Below are 15476 nucleotides of genomic sequence, written 5' to 3'. Positions count from 1 at the left end.
CATATCACTATCATATTATTATTATTATCATTATTATTATCATTATTATTATTATTATTCTCAAATGGATGATGTTTAACTCCAGCGTTCCCGGTTCAATCCACACTGTCTGTGTGAATTTTCACATGTTCTTCCTGTGTCTGTGTGGAGTTTCTCCCACTTATATTGTCCCTAATCATGAATGAGTCTGTGATTGTGTGTATATGCATGGTGACCTTCAATGGACTGGTGTCCCATCCAGGGTATAGTCCAGCCTCACGTCCAGTGTTCTTGGGTAGGGTCCGGATCCAATGCAACCCTGACCAGGATAAAGTGAAGATTGAAGGTTGAAGATGAATGAATGAATGTATGTATGAATACTGATTAGGTTGAACCTATATCTCAACTTAAAAACAAGTATAAATAACATCAACTAGTATTTAAGTGCAATTTTAATAAAACTGTTGAACTAGTTAATTAATCTGATACATAATATTTTGAATCTACAGTTTAATATAATATAACTGGCGTTCTGCACGTGAAAAGTTCAGGAATAAGAAACTCTAATAGCTAATCTAAATAAACGTGATGGCCTAATATGCCTCCTATTTCAAGAGTTGGATTATGTTTAAAAAATAAATCTGTGCAGTAATGATAAGAATTATAATAATTTCTGGAAATTATTTTACACTGGAAGGGGCTCCTGGCTGCATAACACTGAGAACCCCTGCTCTACACAACCTTATCATGATAAGCCTTGTACACATTCAGTGAGGTTTGGGAAGCCAGTGAATAAATTACGCACTAAATAAATGTCTTAAAATGTGGACACTGAGCACAGTCACTCTGTAAACATAAACTGTACTCTCACTGCCATTGACGTAGGAGAGTGGAGCATGTGAATTAATGTGTTTTAGTCATGAGGCTTTCAGATTGAAATCCCCTTATTAAAATGGCCAGGCTGAAAATAATTGAGTGAAACTGAGATGTGGCTATAACTGTCCTTCTCCCTGTGAGTGCCACCCATTGAGTCTATTAAAAACGCAGAAGCCTGTAGCCCATATGACCTTACTGACATGATCTTAATCTGACTTTACATAGGATTATACCTTTCTTGCTTGTGGTTAAACTCATTGGACAGTTTATCAGTTATACCTAATGTATTGGTTCGTTTTGTAGGTATACCATTACTAACTGTAGATCTTATGCACAAATTATCATGGACCTATGTCCACCACCGGATTATAGGACCACCATTGACCTGATTATTATTTAAGTGGTGGGTTATTCTGAATGTCTATGGTTTGGTACATGTATATCGGTTGCAGGAGGGTTGCTGGTGTTTTTAACCACCATTTCCACTTTATTAGACACACCAACCTTATTGTATAGTTAAAGACTGTAGCTCATCCTTTTCAATGTACAATTTATTAGACATCCTCTAGCCCTTCATCAGTGTCAGTTTCAGACCACAGGAGGGCTGTGGGCTGGATTTTTGGTTGACAGACTTTAGTGACATTATGATGTTTTTTAAAAAAAAAATCAATATGCTTGTACCAGCACCATGAACCCAGTACATTAGTGTCAGAGATAGCTATTGTGGTCCCAGGGCTACAGTCAGTAACTGAGTACCTACAAAGTGCACCTAGATGGCTGGAGTATGATAAAATCACTGATCAATGGGTATACAAGATAGCTGTACTTAATAAAGTGGCCAGTAAGTGAAAAAAAATATAAATTAAAATACAAGAATAGCAAGTAATTTTCTTTTTAAAAAATCCAATATATAGATTTTTTTTAATCACAAAAGAGTGAAAAGACTCTACTGTAACAAAAGTCAGGGGATTCTGATGTGTAGTGATTCCTGGTTCCTTGTTGTTCTGTCTAACATGTTCCTGTATCTTTAAATGATAATCAGCACAAGCCTGTTACAGCTCTTCACTGTAAACGGTGGTACTTCAGAAACTTTGCTCATATGGTCTTCTTTCACTTTCCTTCTCCTTAAGAGGCTCTGTGTAAAAGCGTTTGGAGTGCCTGAAGTCATTTCGTGAGAGAAGTAAGCCTTCATTCCTTCACTAACTCCAGTATTAGTCAGTCTTCAGCATAACTAGCTAGGTTAGCCAGGTTAAGCATACCTATGAGCTATAGGGGGTTAGCTAGGTTAAGCATACCTATGAGCTATCCAGCTAACCTGTGTTGGTGTCTAACGCCCTGTTTACTAGCATCTCAGTATTCGTGATAGGCGGTTAAACTGATGCGAGGCGTTGAAAATAATTAGCTAATATGAAATACATTGCGCTTTTAGGCTAGCTTGTTAGACGATTAACTTTGCTAATTAATCTGGTGCTGTTACAGGTAAAGTCTAAGGTTATATTGTTGTTGTTGTTTTTTGTTTGTTTTTTCTGTTTTCAGAAAGTTAACTAGTCAGCTATAGAGTTAGCTATTTCCGTATCTGCACCTCAAAAAGTGGCTAAGTGTGGCATGCACCACAAGTGAAATATAAGTTATAATATAGTAGTAAAATGCAAAAACCTTTAAGTTAACCAACTTGAATGACTTTGTAACATATTTGTAACATGTTGTTTACTTTCCAACAACAGTTGGAATCACTGATAGATATTTATTACACGCTGTCATCTGCCACATCTGTTGTCAATTTCGTAACAAATAGATGATGTGAGAATAGGCGCTAAACACACCCAGATAGACCACAGCATGGCCCCATTACCGTACTGTACACTTTTAACCTGCACAAACTTTTGGACATAATCATAATCACTGGGTTTCTTTACTGCAATAGCCACATAATGGATGAAGAAACTTTGCATGATAAAACTGAAGACTTTGAGGAAGAGAACTGCGATTCTGGTGACCAAACAGATGCAAAGCCTGATCGTAAAGCAAGATTTCTGCTCTTTGGGAGGTGAGTCAGTGTTCTCGTCACATCCTGTATGGTGTGGGGGGTAAAAGTGAAGAAGTTCTATATAGTTTTTATAACTCCTTTTCTCATGAAGAGATTGCATTTTCTGGAGGGCAAAAACAAAAATGAGAACAGAAAGAAAAAATAAAATGAGATCATAAGTCAGATACAGGAGTCAGGTTACAGAAATTCCGGCTCTTTGCAGTGAGTCAGATCATTTGGTTCAGTTCAACAATAAGAGCCGACTCTTTCGTCTCCCAAACGACTCATTTCCTTTTTTTTCCTAAACTGTACAAGATGTGCAATATTATGACTGTTGATGCTCTAATTTGCCTAGAATCATACTCTACCTTCTAATTAACAACATAACAGTGTTTATCATTTTATAAAATACTTTAGTAGTTGTTAATTCAGAAAAGAGAAAGAGTGTACTGATAAATACAGTAAAAAAAAAAAACGAGTCAGCTCTCATAACACTCATCTAAAAGAACCTGTTCAAAGAGCCGACTCTTTCATGAACGTCACTAATTTACAAGCGTAGGCCTGTTTCATCCACTAGGTGGCACAACAGTCATAGTGGTTAAACTGATCACTTAAAACTTGCCAAGTACAGTTACCCAGGTTGATCTGTACTGTAGATGCCGATTACAAACTACAGAACATTTGGATATTTATGTGATAGACATTTTTGTGGGTATTTTAATTGTCAGAACATGAACAGTGCGTGCTAGTGAGTGGCTATACATGCCTCTATATTGTATTTGCTAAGACTTGTGATTTGTGACTCATGTTTGTGTTTCAACCCCTTTATACCTACTTAAATTTCAGTATTCTATCTAGAAATAACATTTCATCTACACATCACCCAGCTTGTGGAAGAAAATAATAAACTTAATGAAAAAAGAAATCTCAGCCCAACTTAACAGATACTGATCATATCAGCCTGCAAGCAAATCACTTTTGGAGGTATTGTAAACAGGTTAAAGATAGTACAGTGCCAAAAGACAGAGTAGATGAACAAGTACATAGAGTAGATGAACTAGCCCGTAGGCCCATACAGTAGCTGCTTTGTGTGCCAGTCAACAGAGGGTCAGTGGTGCTCTGCATGACCTCAGCAGCATGGTTGAATGGACCTGTAGAAAGCTCTGGGGGCTGGTGTGGCTGCTGACTCAGGTAGCGTGCACCTTTCCTGGCCAGCACAGTCATTACTCAACTCGTTATTGAGTATAGAGCATGTCAGGATCCTAGCACCCACCACGTGCCAAGGAAAGAAATTTAACCGGAAGAGGTCACTTTTGAGGACAGTTTCAATGCAGAGTAGCGCAGTGCTAAATGATGAACCCAGGTAAGTTTGCACTCATGCCAGCTAAAAATCAGCTAATCATGTCTGTGTGTGAGGGGGATCACATGGAATATCTATGGAACAACTCTGCGGTGTGTGTTGGGGGACTCTGTTTGGAGAGATTGGCTAATGGGATGACCAGGCTCTTCTAGAAAACTTGTTCTGATTGTGTGTGCAGTGACCAGTGTGAAGAGGCCTGTCAGATGGATATTTGGAAACATGATAATGGAACCAGATATAATAAATCTGTTAGTGGCTGTTAATAGTTAATAATTATTCCTCAGGCATGTGTAAAACACTTGTACTGATTAATATATTATGTTAGCTTAGTACTGGACAGGTTTTATGTTAGTTTTTGTTAATCCTTTTAGTGCTCTTGTGTTGTTATTTGTTATCTAATTATGTAAATGATGGCTGTGGCTTTTTTCTATTTTTGTGGTGTTTAGAAACAGTTTCTGAATATTTTTATTAGGCTGAGTACCGCTGATGTTGGCTAGCTCCCCATTTTAACATTAAAAGGGAACTTAGGATATTCTTGTAGAATGTTAAATGTTTTCATGTTTGCCTTTGCACAAAATGCTGTTTTGTGCTGTATTTTGAATTTCTGTTGTTTCCTTATTCATAGTAAGAAGAACAAGGATGATAAGTTGCAGGAAAAGTTGCAGGAACAGGATCCTGAGCACCGCTACAGGATCATTTCTCCAACGTGCCAGTATAAGATGAACCACAAGCAAGTAGGAAAATGTATCATCATTAACAATAAGAACTTTAATCACGAGACAGGTATGCCTTCTTTAAATCTCTTACAACTGATAATAAAGTGGCAATCATAAGTATGAACCTAATAATAATGAAATTAATAGCAGTATGAATATGTTTATTACAGCTATGCACAAAAAAAATCTAATAGCCATTTCATTGTGTGGGTTTAAGGGATGAGTGTACGCAATGGCACAGATCGAGATGCAGGAGAACTGTTCAAATGCTTTAAAAACCTGGGTTTTGATGTTGTCATCTACAATGACCAGACCTGTGACAAAATGAAAGGGATACTAAAAAAGGGTGAGTTATTCAGACAGACAACTCTGCTGATTATATTATTGTTGATATGTTATTGTAATGATAAATATTTCTGTACAAGCTTCATAACAACAAAAGACTCTTTCTGTTGCAACACATTTTTATGCTTTATGGTACAAAAAAAATCAAGGTTCTTTGTAGTTTATAAATTTCTTTTGAACAGTTGTAGTTGTAGTTTATAGTACTATTTTTGCATAGCTCTAACCTACATTGTGATTAGCAATGATCACTATTGCTGTTTTGTTTGTCATCTAGAATCGCCAACGTCATTTTTGCCCTTTGTGTGTGTGCGTTTGTGTGTTTTTGCATCAGTGTCGGAAGAGGATCACACCGACAGCTCCTGCTTTGCCTGCATCTTGCTAAGCCATGGAGAGGAGGGCATGATATATGGAACGGACAGGGCCATGCCCATCAAGAACATAACCTCCCTCTTCAGAGGAGACATGTGCAAGAGCCTTGTGGGCAAACCCAAGCTTTTCTTCATCCAGGTAAGAGAAGAGGAACAGGACCTACATAAAACGATACATGTATATACGCAATTTTGTTTACTCAGCATGGTCACTTACCTTGCTAACTCTTTCTTGTCCGTTTGTGGAGGATATTAATGAGTTATTCTCACAGGCCTGTCGAGGTTCAGAGTTTGATGATGGTATACAGACTGACTCAGGAACAGCTCATGACAGTCTAGAAACAGATGCGAACCCAAGACACAAAATCCCTGTGGAGGCAGACTTCTTGTTTGCATACTCCACTGTTCCAGGTAACGTGATCTTAATTGCAGATGTGTTGTCCTCCATGTCATATTCCAAAAAAATTGCAGAAAAGTGGAAGTACTCTTTGTGTTTTATTTAGTAAGTAAGGGATAATACATGACAGGGTTTGCTGTTATGGGAAAATAATCAACATTGGGGTTGAGGATGATTATTTTCCTATAACAGCACATGCTGTTTTATTATGTTTTATTGTCCTTAGACCACAGCAATTTGCCAAAATATTCCAATTTTATTTGTTAAAAAAATTACACATTGTACTTTTTGTGGAATGTCGTGGAATGTCCATGAGACAATTTATTTCCTGTTATCACTTACAGCTATAAATAGTTTTTCCCCTCACCCACCTCTCTTTTTTCACTTTTTAGTAAGACAAAAATGCAGCTTGTTAGGTTACTGAAAAACCCCAAAGTTTAAAGTCCTGAAGACTTTCCCATGTCAGAAAACTTCCTTACCTCTGATAGAAACCCTCACCATATCAACGATTATATGTTTTTCTTTATTAAATTACAGCACATTTTTTAAATCAGTTTATTAGTGCTACCATATACTATATGTGCATCAGATGCTGAATGACACATGGTGCATTTCTCGTTCAGGTTACTACTCATGGAGGAATCCAGGCCGGGGCTCTTGGTTCGTCCAAGCTCTTTGTAACGTCCTCAGTGAGTCTGGCAAGCAACTGGAAATCTTGCAGATTCTCACACGTGTCAACTACATGGTGGCAACCAGCTTTGAATCCTGGTCTGAAGACCCACGCTTCACTGAGAAGAAGCAGATTCCCTGTGTTGTCTCTATGCTGACCAAAGAGCTGTATTTTAACTGATACCTACATGACCTCAGAGTTCCTTTATGGTCTTTGATTTCCTTTTTTTTACCCCCAAGTCTTTTTTAATTTTTTTCTTTTCTTTTTTTTATTTTATATGTTGCCAGCACACATTTTCACATCACAGTCAGTTAGAGTGTGACGACTGACGTACTGACTGACTGACCGACAGGATGTGACCACATGGTCTCAATATTCAGGGATGATCCAAACACAGCTAGAATTAGTGTTATTTGTGTGGGAAAGCAGTTTCTTTCTGACTTTATTCTGGACACTTAATAGATTCTTCAGAAGAGTGGTTCTTTAGTGGTGCTACATGTTAGTGCTGATTATTTATCGCTTCTGTTTATTCCATGGAACATTAATTATCACTGTTCTTTGTCCACTGGTAGTGTGAATTATTCATGTTAGGTTTTATGGCATTTTAGGTAAGGACCTGTAGCCAACAGAAGCATTTAAATATTCTTTAGTAATATGACTGTTTCCTATTTCTTCTTTTATCCTCTTTTATATAGAGCCAGATACGTTCACACCCCAAAGGCACCTCTTGCAGTGAAGAACTTGCAGGAATAACAATTGAATTTTATCCATCATAGCTACCACTATAAAAACACATTAAATAATGTGTAACTGGCTACAATGTCATATACTGCTATTGTCTATCCAGTGAATGCGGTGGTCAGTGGTTGGAGCTGGATCAGTAAATTGTTATGTTTTTATTATTATTTATAGTGTATCATTATTGGCTTATATTACTAGCTTATAAACATTTTTGTCCTTACTGTTCTTGAACCACACCATTGAAACAAATAGTACTTCACTGGCATCTGTGTTATCTGTATATGGTTCACATTGGGAAATACCTTCTTCATTAGTTGCCCTACCAGCAAGAGAAACAGGAAGTTCCTTATTTATGAAGATGATGATGCTTGCAGTAAAAGCACCAGTATTTTTTGTATTGCTTGTCATCCTAACTTTGATCAGTGCAGTCCTTGAAGTATTATTTGTTTTATTACAAATGATCAAATGGTTATGTGAAAAATTTTATTTGGAATTTTGAGAAAGTGTGGTCTATAATTTGCACCAAAACTATAAACCTAAAGCACAAGTGGCAATATATTGAATTTTAATTTATTTGAGGTGGGCTTCAACATCATCAGTGGGTTTGGAGTGAGTTAAAGCATTTAAATAGAAAAAATACTCTTATTTTTAAATTACTTTTAATTAAGATTTATTCTACAGTTCCTATTTGTGAATAAAAATAAATTTACAGGAATCTGCACACACACAGACACAACCAACAACAAACTTTAAAAGCAGCACATGTATTGTATGAAAGCTGTGATTTTGATTTTCATATTATGTTCTGTCACTTATCACTTATCTACAGAGGCAGCTACTGTATCATTAGCTGGAGGTTTTAATGAACTGTCCATTGCATAGAGAGATTTCCTATGATATACTATACAAGTGGAGAAAGTGTATTTTCTCCACCTGTGTTGAAATAAAAGGATTTCTGAAAGAAAACATTTTAAAAGCTTGACTGTTTTTAACAAGTTTATATTGTCCTGAGGACACATATGAAATGATTTGAAGCTATGAAAAAAAAAAGGAAATTGTATAATTGAGTATAAAAGTATAACTGATCTTGATATGAAATTTTATATACATAATTTGACTGCCACATGTTCTGCCCCCTTTTTTTATTTAGGGCCAAAATAGACTTAAATGACTGCATCTAAAATAATACTTTTAAGCATTCTGCTGTATTAAAACATAAATACTGTTTTGTGTGCCATGTAATTCTTTTATCTACATTTGACATCATTCAATCACACATTATACTGTACAAGGGTGCTTTTATTGAGTTCATTTTATTCAGCCTTGACGTCTCTGCCCTCTCAGGTTTTCCCATCACAGAGTGGGCGCAGACCTGGAGGCATCACAGATCAGCATTGGTTTCCAGTTGGTCCCCTGGTTGTCGTGGCCAGGACAGACGGCTTGATGAAGTACGTCTGTAAATGTGCCTACACAAAAGCTGTAGAGTGGGGTCATGGTGTCTGCGCCAAGGAAACACACCAGACCCCCAAATGAGCTTGAGAAGACCCCGATATGTTGGAATTGCCTCCCGGTTAAATGAGTGAGCTCATGGGGAACCCCATTGTGCCAAGCTGTGTAGTCACCATTAAAGTATTCCACACACCAGGACTCGGGTCCACGGCCCAGCCAGCATTGCTCCTCACGACCCTTCCTGGGGATGCTGGGATAGGTGAGTCCCAACTCCCAGTATGTTTTGCCACTGACCTGCACCTCCCAGTAATTGCGCCCTTCTTTGAAACCCTCTTCACTTATCACGTTCAGGGTGGTGTCAAAGCGGGACGGGTTTTCTGGAACTTCCTGCCAGGTGTCCGTGTATGTAACTGAGTCTCCTGCTGGGGAAATGATGAGTTTCGGATGAGCAGAATCAGGGTTCAGAACCACCTCTTGAGCATCTGAGACAGGAATACAAGACAACAAAGCAACATATCATTTCTGTATTCCTACAAAGTAGTATAATTACAGCGCTAAAGTAGTGAAAGCATACACTTGGTATAGCTTGAGGAAGAATAAGAATAAGTGATTGATGGGAGGCTTACAGCTCTGGAAGAGTTTCTTGGTAACAGGAACCTGTGAGCGGATGAACAGCAGTAAATTAATAGTTAAACTTAGCAACTGCTCGTTCTTAAACTCATCCATTTGGATACACTCTGGATCCGTCATCTTCAGAGTCTCCATTATCCTGCAAGAGAACAGATTGAGAAAATGAAAAAGATACATGGATTAGAGTGAGAATTCTAAAGCACTGTGAGAATGTGGATGGATTTAATTATGATTATTTTTCTCCTTTTCTTCATTGCCATCTTCGAGATGATTTTCTCACATAATTCACTCCTCACTTTTACTGTGCACTTTGATTTTTACAGGTTAACAACTCACTGTGTACATACCTTCTATCTGTCTCTGAAATCTGCATGGAAAAAAAAACAGATCAAGAATATGACTCACTGGAGGAAACAAGAAGTCACGTTCTAAATGAGAAGAAATGCTTTAGGATATCCCTTTTTTAGGCAGTACCTGGTCCAAGTTTTGTGCTTTGTCTTGGTCCAGCTGTTTGACGGTCTCAGACAGCTGCTCCAGGTCCTGTGTTAGTTGGTAGCACCTTTCAATGTTCTCCTCAGTGGATCTCTCCATAGCCTCCTGCTCCATGTCTAGCTGGCACATTGTGATTCGCAGGTCCTCATCCAGCACTCGCTTCATGTCATCATACTTCTTCCTAATCTTTTCTTTTAGTGCTGCTGTCTTTTCCTGAGATAGTAGATAGTAGACCAGTATAATGAACATAACAGAATTTTCTTTTTGTTGAGAACAAAACACTATTAATATAAAAAGAAACTGTGGATTTATGACTTACAATGAAATGCTCTTGCTTTGCAGACAGTTTTTTTATTCTGTAAGCAAGAATATCCCTTTGCTTTTTCAAGTGCTCCTGCTGTTTTACAGGAGTGTCCTTAAATGAAACATGTTAAGATACTGAAGATCATGCACTGAAACTGGTATCCATTCTGTGGTAATCATTTCGAATGAATATACAGCTGAGTGAGGCTTTTACCTGAGATTGAGTCTTCATAGCCACAATAAATCGTCAGCTCCTCAATGTCCAGAAGAAAGTGCTCCACAAAAATAGTCTAACATTAACTCTTCCTCTCTCCCACTTTACCAGCAAAGGATTCCTCATCACAAGCCCCCAGCCTCCAGCTTTTATATTCCTTTGCTGGCAGGCGAAGGCGGGGGTTTGGTTTTGTGGTGTCAGTTATGGTACCTACTGTCCTTGTGCCCTGGGAAATATTCCATTTCTGTCACTAAGGTCCGTAAATCTGGCCACATAGTAGTTTTAAGTGTTGTAGAGAGAACAAGCCTCTCTGAACGCTGCTGTCCAATTGTTCTTCCTTAGTGGCCATCAGCCAAACAGCTCTATTTATATCTGCCATTTATGCTAAAGGCCTTTGATGAAACTATGTGGATATGTGAGAACAGGGATCAGGGATCATAAATTGTTGATTGTTGTAAATGAGCTTGATAAGTGACTGTATCTGTATTTACAAATGTCTGTGTGTGTGTGCGTGCATGCATGTGTATTTGATTAATTCTTGACTGGTGTAACTACCCATTTGTCAGTCAACAGTCATAGTGCAGGTTTTTCCAAAAATAGCTTGTGGCCCTGACCTTCAGGGCACTTGTGAATGGCGTACACAAATGGTAGGAACGCGGGGTGTGCATGAGTGGAAGAAGAGAAGTAAGAAAGATGGAGCTGAAGTCCAGAAACACAGCCAGCATTCTGATAGAGTTCTGGGAGGCAAGATCAAGCCACACAACTGCTGACCCGATGTGTGCCACCAGGTTTATGGCTGTTTGACTGACACTACACATTTATAAGATGTCTGGAAATTAGGGCAGGGGTTCATTAAAGGTCGAAAAGATGTCCGGTAGCATTGTTGGTTCCCTCACTGTTTCCCTCCTGTGTGCAACACTAATGCGTTTAATTTCCTACCTGGAATGCACTGAATCAAATCATACAAAACAAGGAAGTACAGCTCTGTAAAAATGCCCTGTGATGAAATGGCTTTGATAATGTTGAATGTGAAAATGGTTTGACTAGATAATGAGGATGTTTTTTTTTTATTACGCCCTCTGACATCAGAGTGCAGGTTCAACATCTCACCAAACCACTTATTCCTCTGCCTCTTCTCCAGTGAGGACGATCACAACAGCGGGGACCACCTGCATCAGGTAAAGCAGCATTTTTAGCATTTTTTCTGGGGACTAAAAGAAAACCAGGAAACATTTTTCAGTGTCTGGAATTTTAGTGTCATGTAGCTCACTCTGTAGTTAATCCTGATGTTTTTCAGCCAGGCACATACACGAAATACTACAACACCCCATTGTTCTACAGAATTGTGAAATGGCATTAGGTAAGTATAAATTGTTGTATAGATTGAGGTGACTTTTTAATGCCTTTAAATCATCTTCAGTCCAGTAAGTCTAATTCTTACTGAAGATGCATTAACATTCTCATGATAAATATTGCTAGTTAAACCATTTCTTACAATGTAGGTGGAGAAAAGGAGGAGTTATGTGCTGGTTACCTGTACAAGTCCCCCCAAAAAAGCCTGTTTAAATTACAGGTAAATGTTCTCGACAAAGTTCTTTAAAAAGCAGAAGTGTAGAATTTTTAAGCTCTATATTACTAAACTGTACCAACTAATCTCTCGTTGTCTTTATCTGCTAACATTGCAGAAATCATGGAAGCGGAGGTATTTTGTTCTTCTGAAGAAAAGTAAAACTACGTGCCATCTTAAGTATTTTAACAGTGAAGAAATGAAGAAGAGTGAACCAATTGGAGCCATCGATCTGGCTCAGTATGTTCAGGTTTCCTATCACAAACTTTCTGAGAATCAACAATAAGTCAACAGCTATAAGCTATAGTGCAAATGACTTTTGAACATTTGCTGGCTTTCAGGGTCTCATTGATGTTTCTGAATCCTGAGATCCACTATATGTGGAAATGGGTCCAAGAAATTTTCAGATGCTCTCCATCCTGTGTTCTTTTTATGAAAGTGGCTGACAGAGAGTATTTTCTCATTGGGGAAACCAGGTATGAGCTGAACGAGCAACATTATTTTTCCTTGGTTAGATCCCTAGAAATAATCATATCTTTCAATCAGGCTGGTTATCAGATTGGTTTACTTCACAGATTTGTGAAATCTTAGAATCTAATATGATCAAAAGTAGCTTCTTCTAATTTAGCTGAATCAAAAGGTTTCAAATGATTAAAACCTCATTTATATTAAGCATCTACTGGCTAATTATATTTTGCAGGGTATTGTCTTTTATATGAATAAATGATAGAAGTCATATGAATAAAGTCAACTGCCAAACAGGTTAAATTCAGTGAACAGTATTCTGAAGCCTTCAGTATTCGAAAGTGTTATGGCAGTAATATCTGCTGGCTTGATTGATTAGGAGGAAGTCTATGCATGTTGATCTACAATGTTTTGTTTTGTTGTGTTTTTTTCTTTTTACCTCTCCCTGATTTTTTGCACATATAATGTTTCTCTTCAGTTCAGAGATTGAAAGGTGGTTCTTTGCCTTATATGAGGCTATGAATAATCGTCCACACAGACTGCTTGATCTTAAGGTAGAGTTTCCCTGGTCTTCAGAAAACAAAGTTCTGTTGTGCTTTTATTTTAGCATTGTGCTGTACAAATATTGTACACGGAGGCAATAATGTGCAAATGCTTACTGTCTCAACATAACTTTATGTAATTTAGGAAACTGGGAGAATCAGAGACATAAGTGCACCTCGAAATTCACTAAAGACATACCAGGTGTGTTTATTCTTCCTCTTTTTAAATGCTTTGTATATGTTATTGCAATAATAGTATAATATAGTATAATATAGTATAATATAGTATAATATAATAACATGACATACTGTATTGAGGTTATAGAGGGTTGAGTGGAGACTAGATGCAAGTTCAGACTCTGACATTCCCTCAAGCAAAGAAGATCAACATGAAAAAGAAGTAGGTAGGCACCATATACGAGCATACATTTGTCTTATTATCCTTTTTAGGACCTTCCATTGACATAATTGCCTAATTATTACTTCCTTTCAGGAGCAACTAAAGGGACATGAACAAGTACAAGATCATTTAAAGATCAAGATCATTCTGCTTTTTTTATTTTTTTTATTTATTTATTTATTTTTTTTTTTTTCTGGTGAAGTGAAGGCAAGCTGAAGAAAAGAGTCCCAGAAGATTCCCATGTGTGTACATGTTTTGAAACAATTTGACATTCTTATTTAGGTCACTGGGTTTAGCTAAATGGTTACAGCAATATTAACTATGATATTCATGTATAAGTAACTCATCAGTCAAATACTGTATGTTAGGGAATAAAAACTGGTAGACTCTCTCACAATGTATGACTATGAAATATATGTATTTATGTGTGGTTCTACTGAGGTTCCAGAACTGTTTGATGAACTAAGCTATGATCATGTGTATGATACAAATTCAAGATAGCATAAGTAAAAACTAGAATAAAAATTATTAGGATAAGATCAATATTGTCATGTATATATTAGATTTATTAAAATGTTGTTTGTTGTGATTGATTATGTCTCATATTCATTGATCTCAGTGTCTGCATCTGAAATGATAGCATTAAGTAATGAGTCTTACTGTCTTGCCCATTAATCTCTATATATATAATTAAGACATGCTAATGTGTCACCGTTGGACCATGTGATCCAGAATTGATTATACCCTACTGAAAAGTATAGCTTTGTCAGACCAAAAAGGCTTAGCTGTTCAAGCATTTATCACATCTTTCCTTATTACTGACAAATTGATCAACAAAACTTTGAGATTTTGAGATTTTCAGCTTGTTCTGTGTTTTAGCAGCTGGTAGCTGGTCACACTAACTGCTCACACTTTTTCATCAGGGTGCTTGCTTGTTTATTTTTATAAGAATAATGCTAGATCTCACCTACGTGATCTATTTTTTGAAACTTTTTTTAAACTGTTTATCTGTTTAAAAATGATTCACAACATGCAGCGTGAGGAAGACGTCCCTGTGTGTTTTTTTGGGTTTTTCTTTTTTTTCACTACATATTTGCTCTCTTGCCCGCACCTTCTGAACAGTGTTCGGAGATAACCCACAGGTTGGACCACACAAACAGGAAGGTCTATCTTAAGCAAATTCCTAACTGAGATCCAAAACAGAGACAGAAGTCAATGCTAGACATTACCGAAAAAAGAAAAAACAGTACTGTGCAGCAGAGATAGGAATTTAGGAAGTATGACTAGGCGACTTGGGTAAGCAGTGCTCAGATTGTCATTCTACACAGATGTAAAAACACAGGACTATCAGGACAAGTGTAATAATGAGCAACAGAAGTAAAGATTGATCGGGGGTGTGTGCTCAGGAGCAGGATGAACATTTTTCGCAGAGATCTGCTCCTTTTATAAGTGTCCTGTTTATTATTAAATGATTTAATTGCCCCACATACAAACAGGAAATGATGAGATTTCTAGTTATATGTAATGCAAATTATTAGTCACTTTGAAGAAACAATTGCATAGTTGTAGAACAATCTTTATAATTATAAATGTCTAGCTGACAGGTACAGTGCAAGAAAATGAAGCAATATGAAAAAGAACAAGCATATACCTAATTTACACTTAATGGTAATTTACAATCCTTTTCCTCATGGTACAATTCCCCCATGAATTCCCATTATATATTTGGGCTGCATACTGTTTGCCACTCCTCTTTAATGTTTGGTTCCCGGAGGAGGAAGTAATCTTTTGGTAACTGACTTCCTCCTACCATCAAGAGTTTAGAAACATGCACACATACCCATTCAAATATAAAAAAAAGTATAAAAGAAAACTGAATGTAGAAATATTTTTTTAATAGAGCTGAAAACAAAAATAAGTTGCACACATCTAGAGT

The 15476-nt window shown here is 37.2% G+C and overlaps 3 protein-coding genes across 9 annotated transcripts; 2 read left to right on the top strand and 1 right to left on the bottom strand.

Annotated features, from left to right (window-relative positions):
* Nucleotides 1-327: 327 nt before the first annotated feature.
* Nucleotides 328-8444, top strand: casp7 (caspase 7, apoptosis-related cysteine peptidase). 3 transcript variants are annotated; one of them, XM_053238679.1, is made up of 8 exons: nt 328-346; nt 1986-2035; nt 2780-2902; nt 4867-5024; nt 5175-5303; nt 5634-5809; nt 5943-6081; nt 6691-8444. In XM_053238679.1, exons 3-8 carry the CDS (start codon nt 2787-2789, stop codon nt 6915-6917), a joined length of 945 nt encoding a protein of 314 aa, XP_053094654.1. In that variant the 5' UTR covers nt 328-346; nt 1986-2035; nt 2780-2786; the 3' UTR covers nt 6918-8444. The 3 variants fall into 3 exon arrangements, with proteins under 3 accessions (XP_053094654.1, XP_053094653.1, XP_026770838.3); XM_053238678.1 differs by lacking the exon at nt 328-346 and having other exon boundaries at nt 1849-2035; XM_026915037.3 differs by lacking the exons at nt 328-346; nt 1986-2035 and adding an exon at nt 2071-2334.
* Nucleotides 8445-8756: 312 nt separating this feature from the next.
* Nucleotides 8757-10919, bottom strand: si:ch211-28p3.4 (probable E3 ubiquitin-protein ligase TRIML1). The gene is made up of 6 exons (XM_026915034.3): nt 10567-10919; nt 10369-10464; nt 10032-10262; nt 9905-9924; nt 9554-9696; nt 8757-9409 (listed from the first exon to the last, which is right to left on the bottom strand). Exons 1-6 carry the CDS (start codon nt 10582-10584, stop codon nt 8832-8834), a joined length of 1086 nt encoding a protein of 361 aa, XP_026770835.1. The 5' UTR covers nt 10585-10919; the 3' UTR covers nt 8757-8831.
* LOC113527345 (pleckstrin homology domain-containing family S member 1) lies at nt 9049-14907 on the top strand. Of its 5 annotated transcripts, none has more exons than XR_003402868.3 (10): nt 9049-9186; nt 11656-11744; nt 11864-11926; nt 12069-12139; nt 12252-12373; nt 12475-12609; nt 13077-13152; nt 13286-13342; nt 13459-13544; nt 13634-13681. XR_003402868.3 is itself a non-coding variant. In XM_026915040.3 (10 exons), the coding sequence occupies exons 3-10, from the start codon at nt 11917-11919 to the stop codon at nt 13754-13756; spliced, it is 669 nt and encodes a 222-aa protein (XP_026770841.3). In that variant the 5' UTR covers nt 9049-9186; nt 11656-11744; nt 11868-11916; the 3' UTR covers nt 13757-14907. The 5 variants fall into 5 exon arrangements, 3 of the variants coding, with proteins under 3 accessions (XP_026770841.3, XP_026770839.3, XP_026770842.2); XR_004579236.2 differs by having other exon boundaries at nt 13459-13540; nt 13634-13664; XM_026915040.3 differs by having other exon boundaries at nt 11868-11926; nt 13466-13540; nt 13634-14907.
* The last annotated feature ends 569 nt before the right edge of the window (nt 14908-15476 follow it).

Source organism: Pangasianodon hypophthalmus, chromosome 12 (assembly GCF_027358585.1).
Source record: "Pangasianodon hypophthalmus isolate fPanHyp1 chromosome 12, fPanHyp1.pri, whole genome shotgun sequence".
NCBI classification, from domain to species: Eukaryota; Metazoa; Chordata; class Actinopteri; order Siluriformes; family Pangasiidae; genus Pangasianodon; species Pangasianodon hypophthalmus.
Note: the sequence above shows the minus strand (reverse complement) of the source record. Positions and strands in the feature narration are given on the sequence as shown.

Excerpts from the sequence above, each read along its gene's own strand:
- si:ch211-28p3.4 (XM_026915034.3), bottom strand. Across the intron at positions 9,697-9,904 it reads ATTTCAGAGACAGATAGAAG|GATAATGGAGACTCTGAAGA; the intron begins GTATGTACACAG and ends GTTCTCTTGCAG. Across the intron at positions 9,410-9,553 it reads CAAGAAACTCTTCCAGAGCT|ATGCTCAAGAGGTGGTTCTG; the intron begins GTAAGCCTCCCA and ends TTCCTGTCTCAG.
- LOC113527345 (XM_026915040.3), top strand. Across the intron at positions 13,153-13,285 it reads ACAGACTGCTTGATCTTAAG|GAAACTGGGAGAATCAGAGA; the intron begins GTAGAGTTTCCC and ends TATGTAATTTAG. Across the intron at positions 13,343-13,465 it reads ATTCACTAAAGACATACCAG|AGGGTTGAGTGGAGACTAGA; the intron begins GTGTGTTTATTC and ends TTGAGGTTATAG.
- casp7 (XM_053238679.1), top strand. The coding sequence starts at position 2,787 with ATGGATGAAGAAACTTTGCATGATAAAACTGAAGACTTTGAGGAAGAG. Across the intron at positions 2,903-4,866 it reads AGATTTCTGCTCTTTGGGAG|TAAGAAGAACAAGGATGATA; the intron begins GTGAGTCAGTGT and ends CCTTATTCATAG. Across the intron at positions 5,304-5,633 it reads GAAAGGGATACTAAAAAAGG|TGTCGGAAGAGGATCACACC; the intron begins GTGAGTTATTCA and ends TTTTTGCATCAG.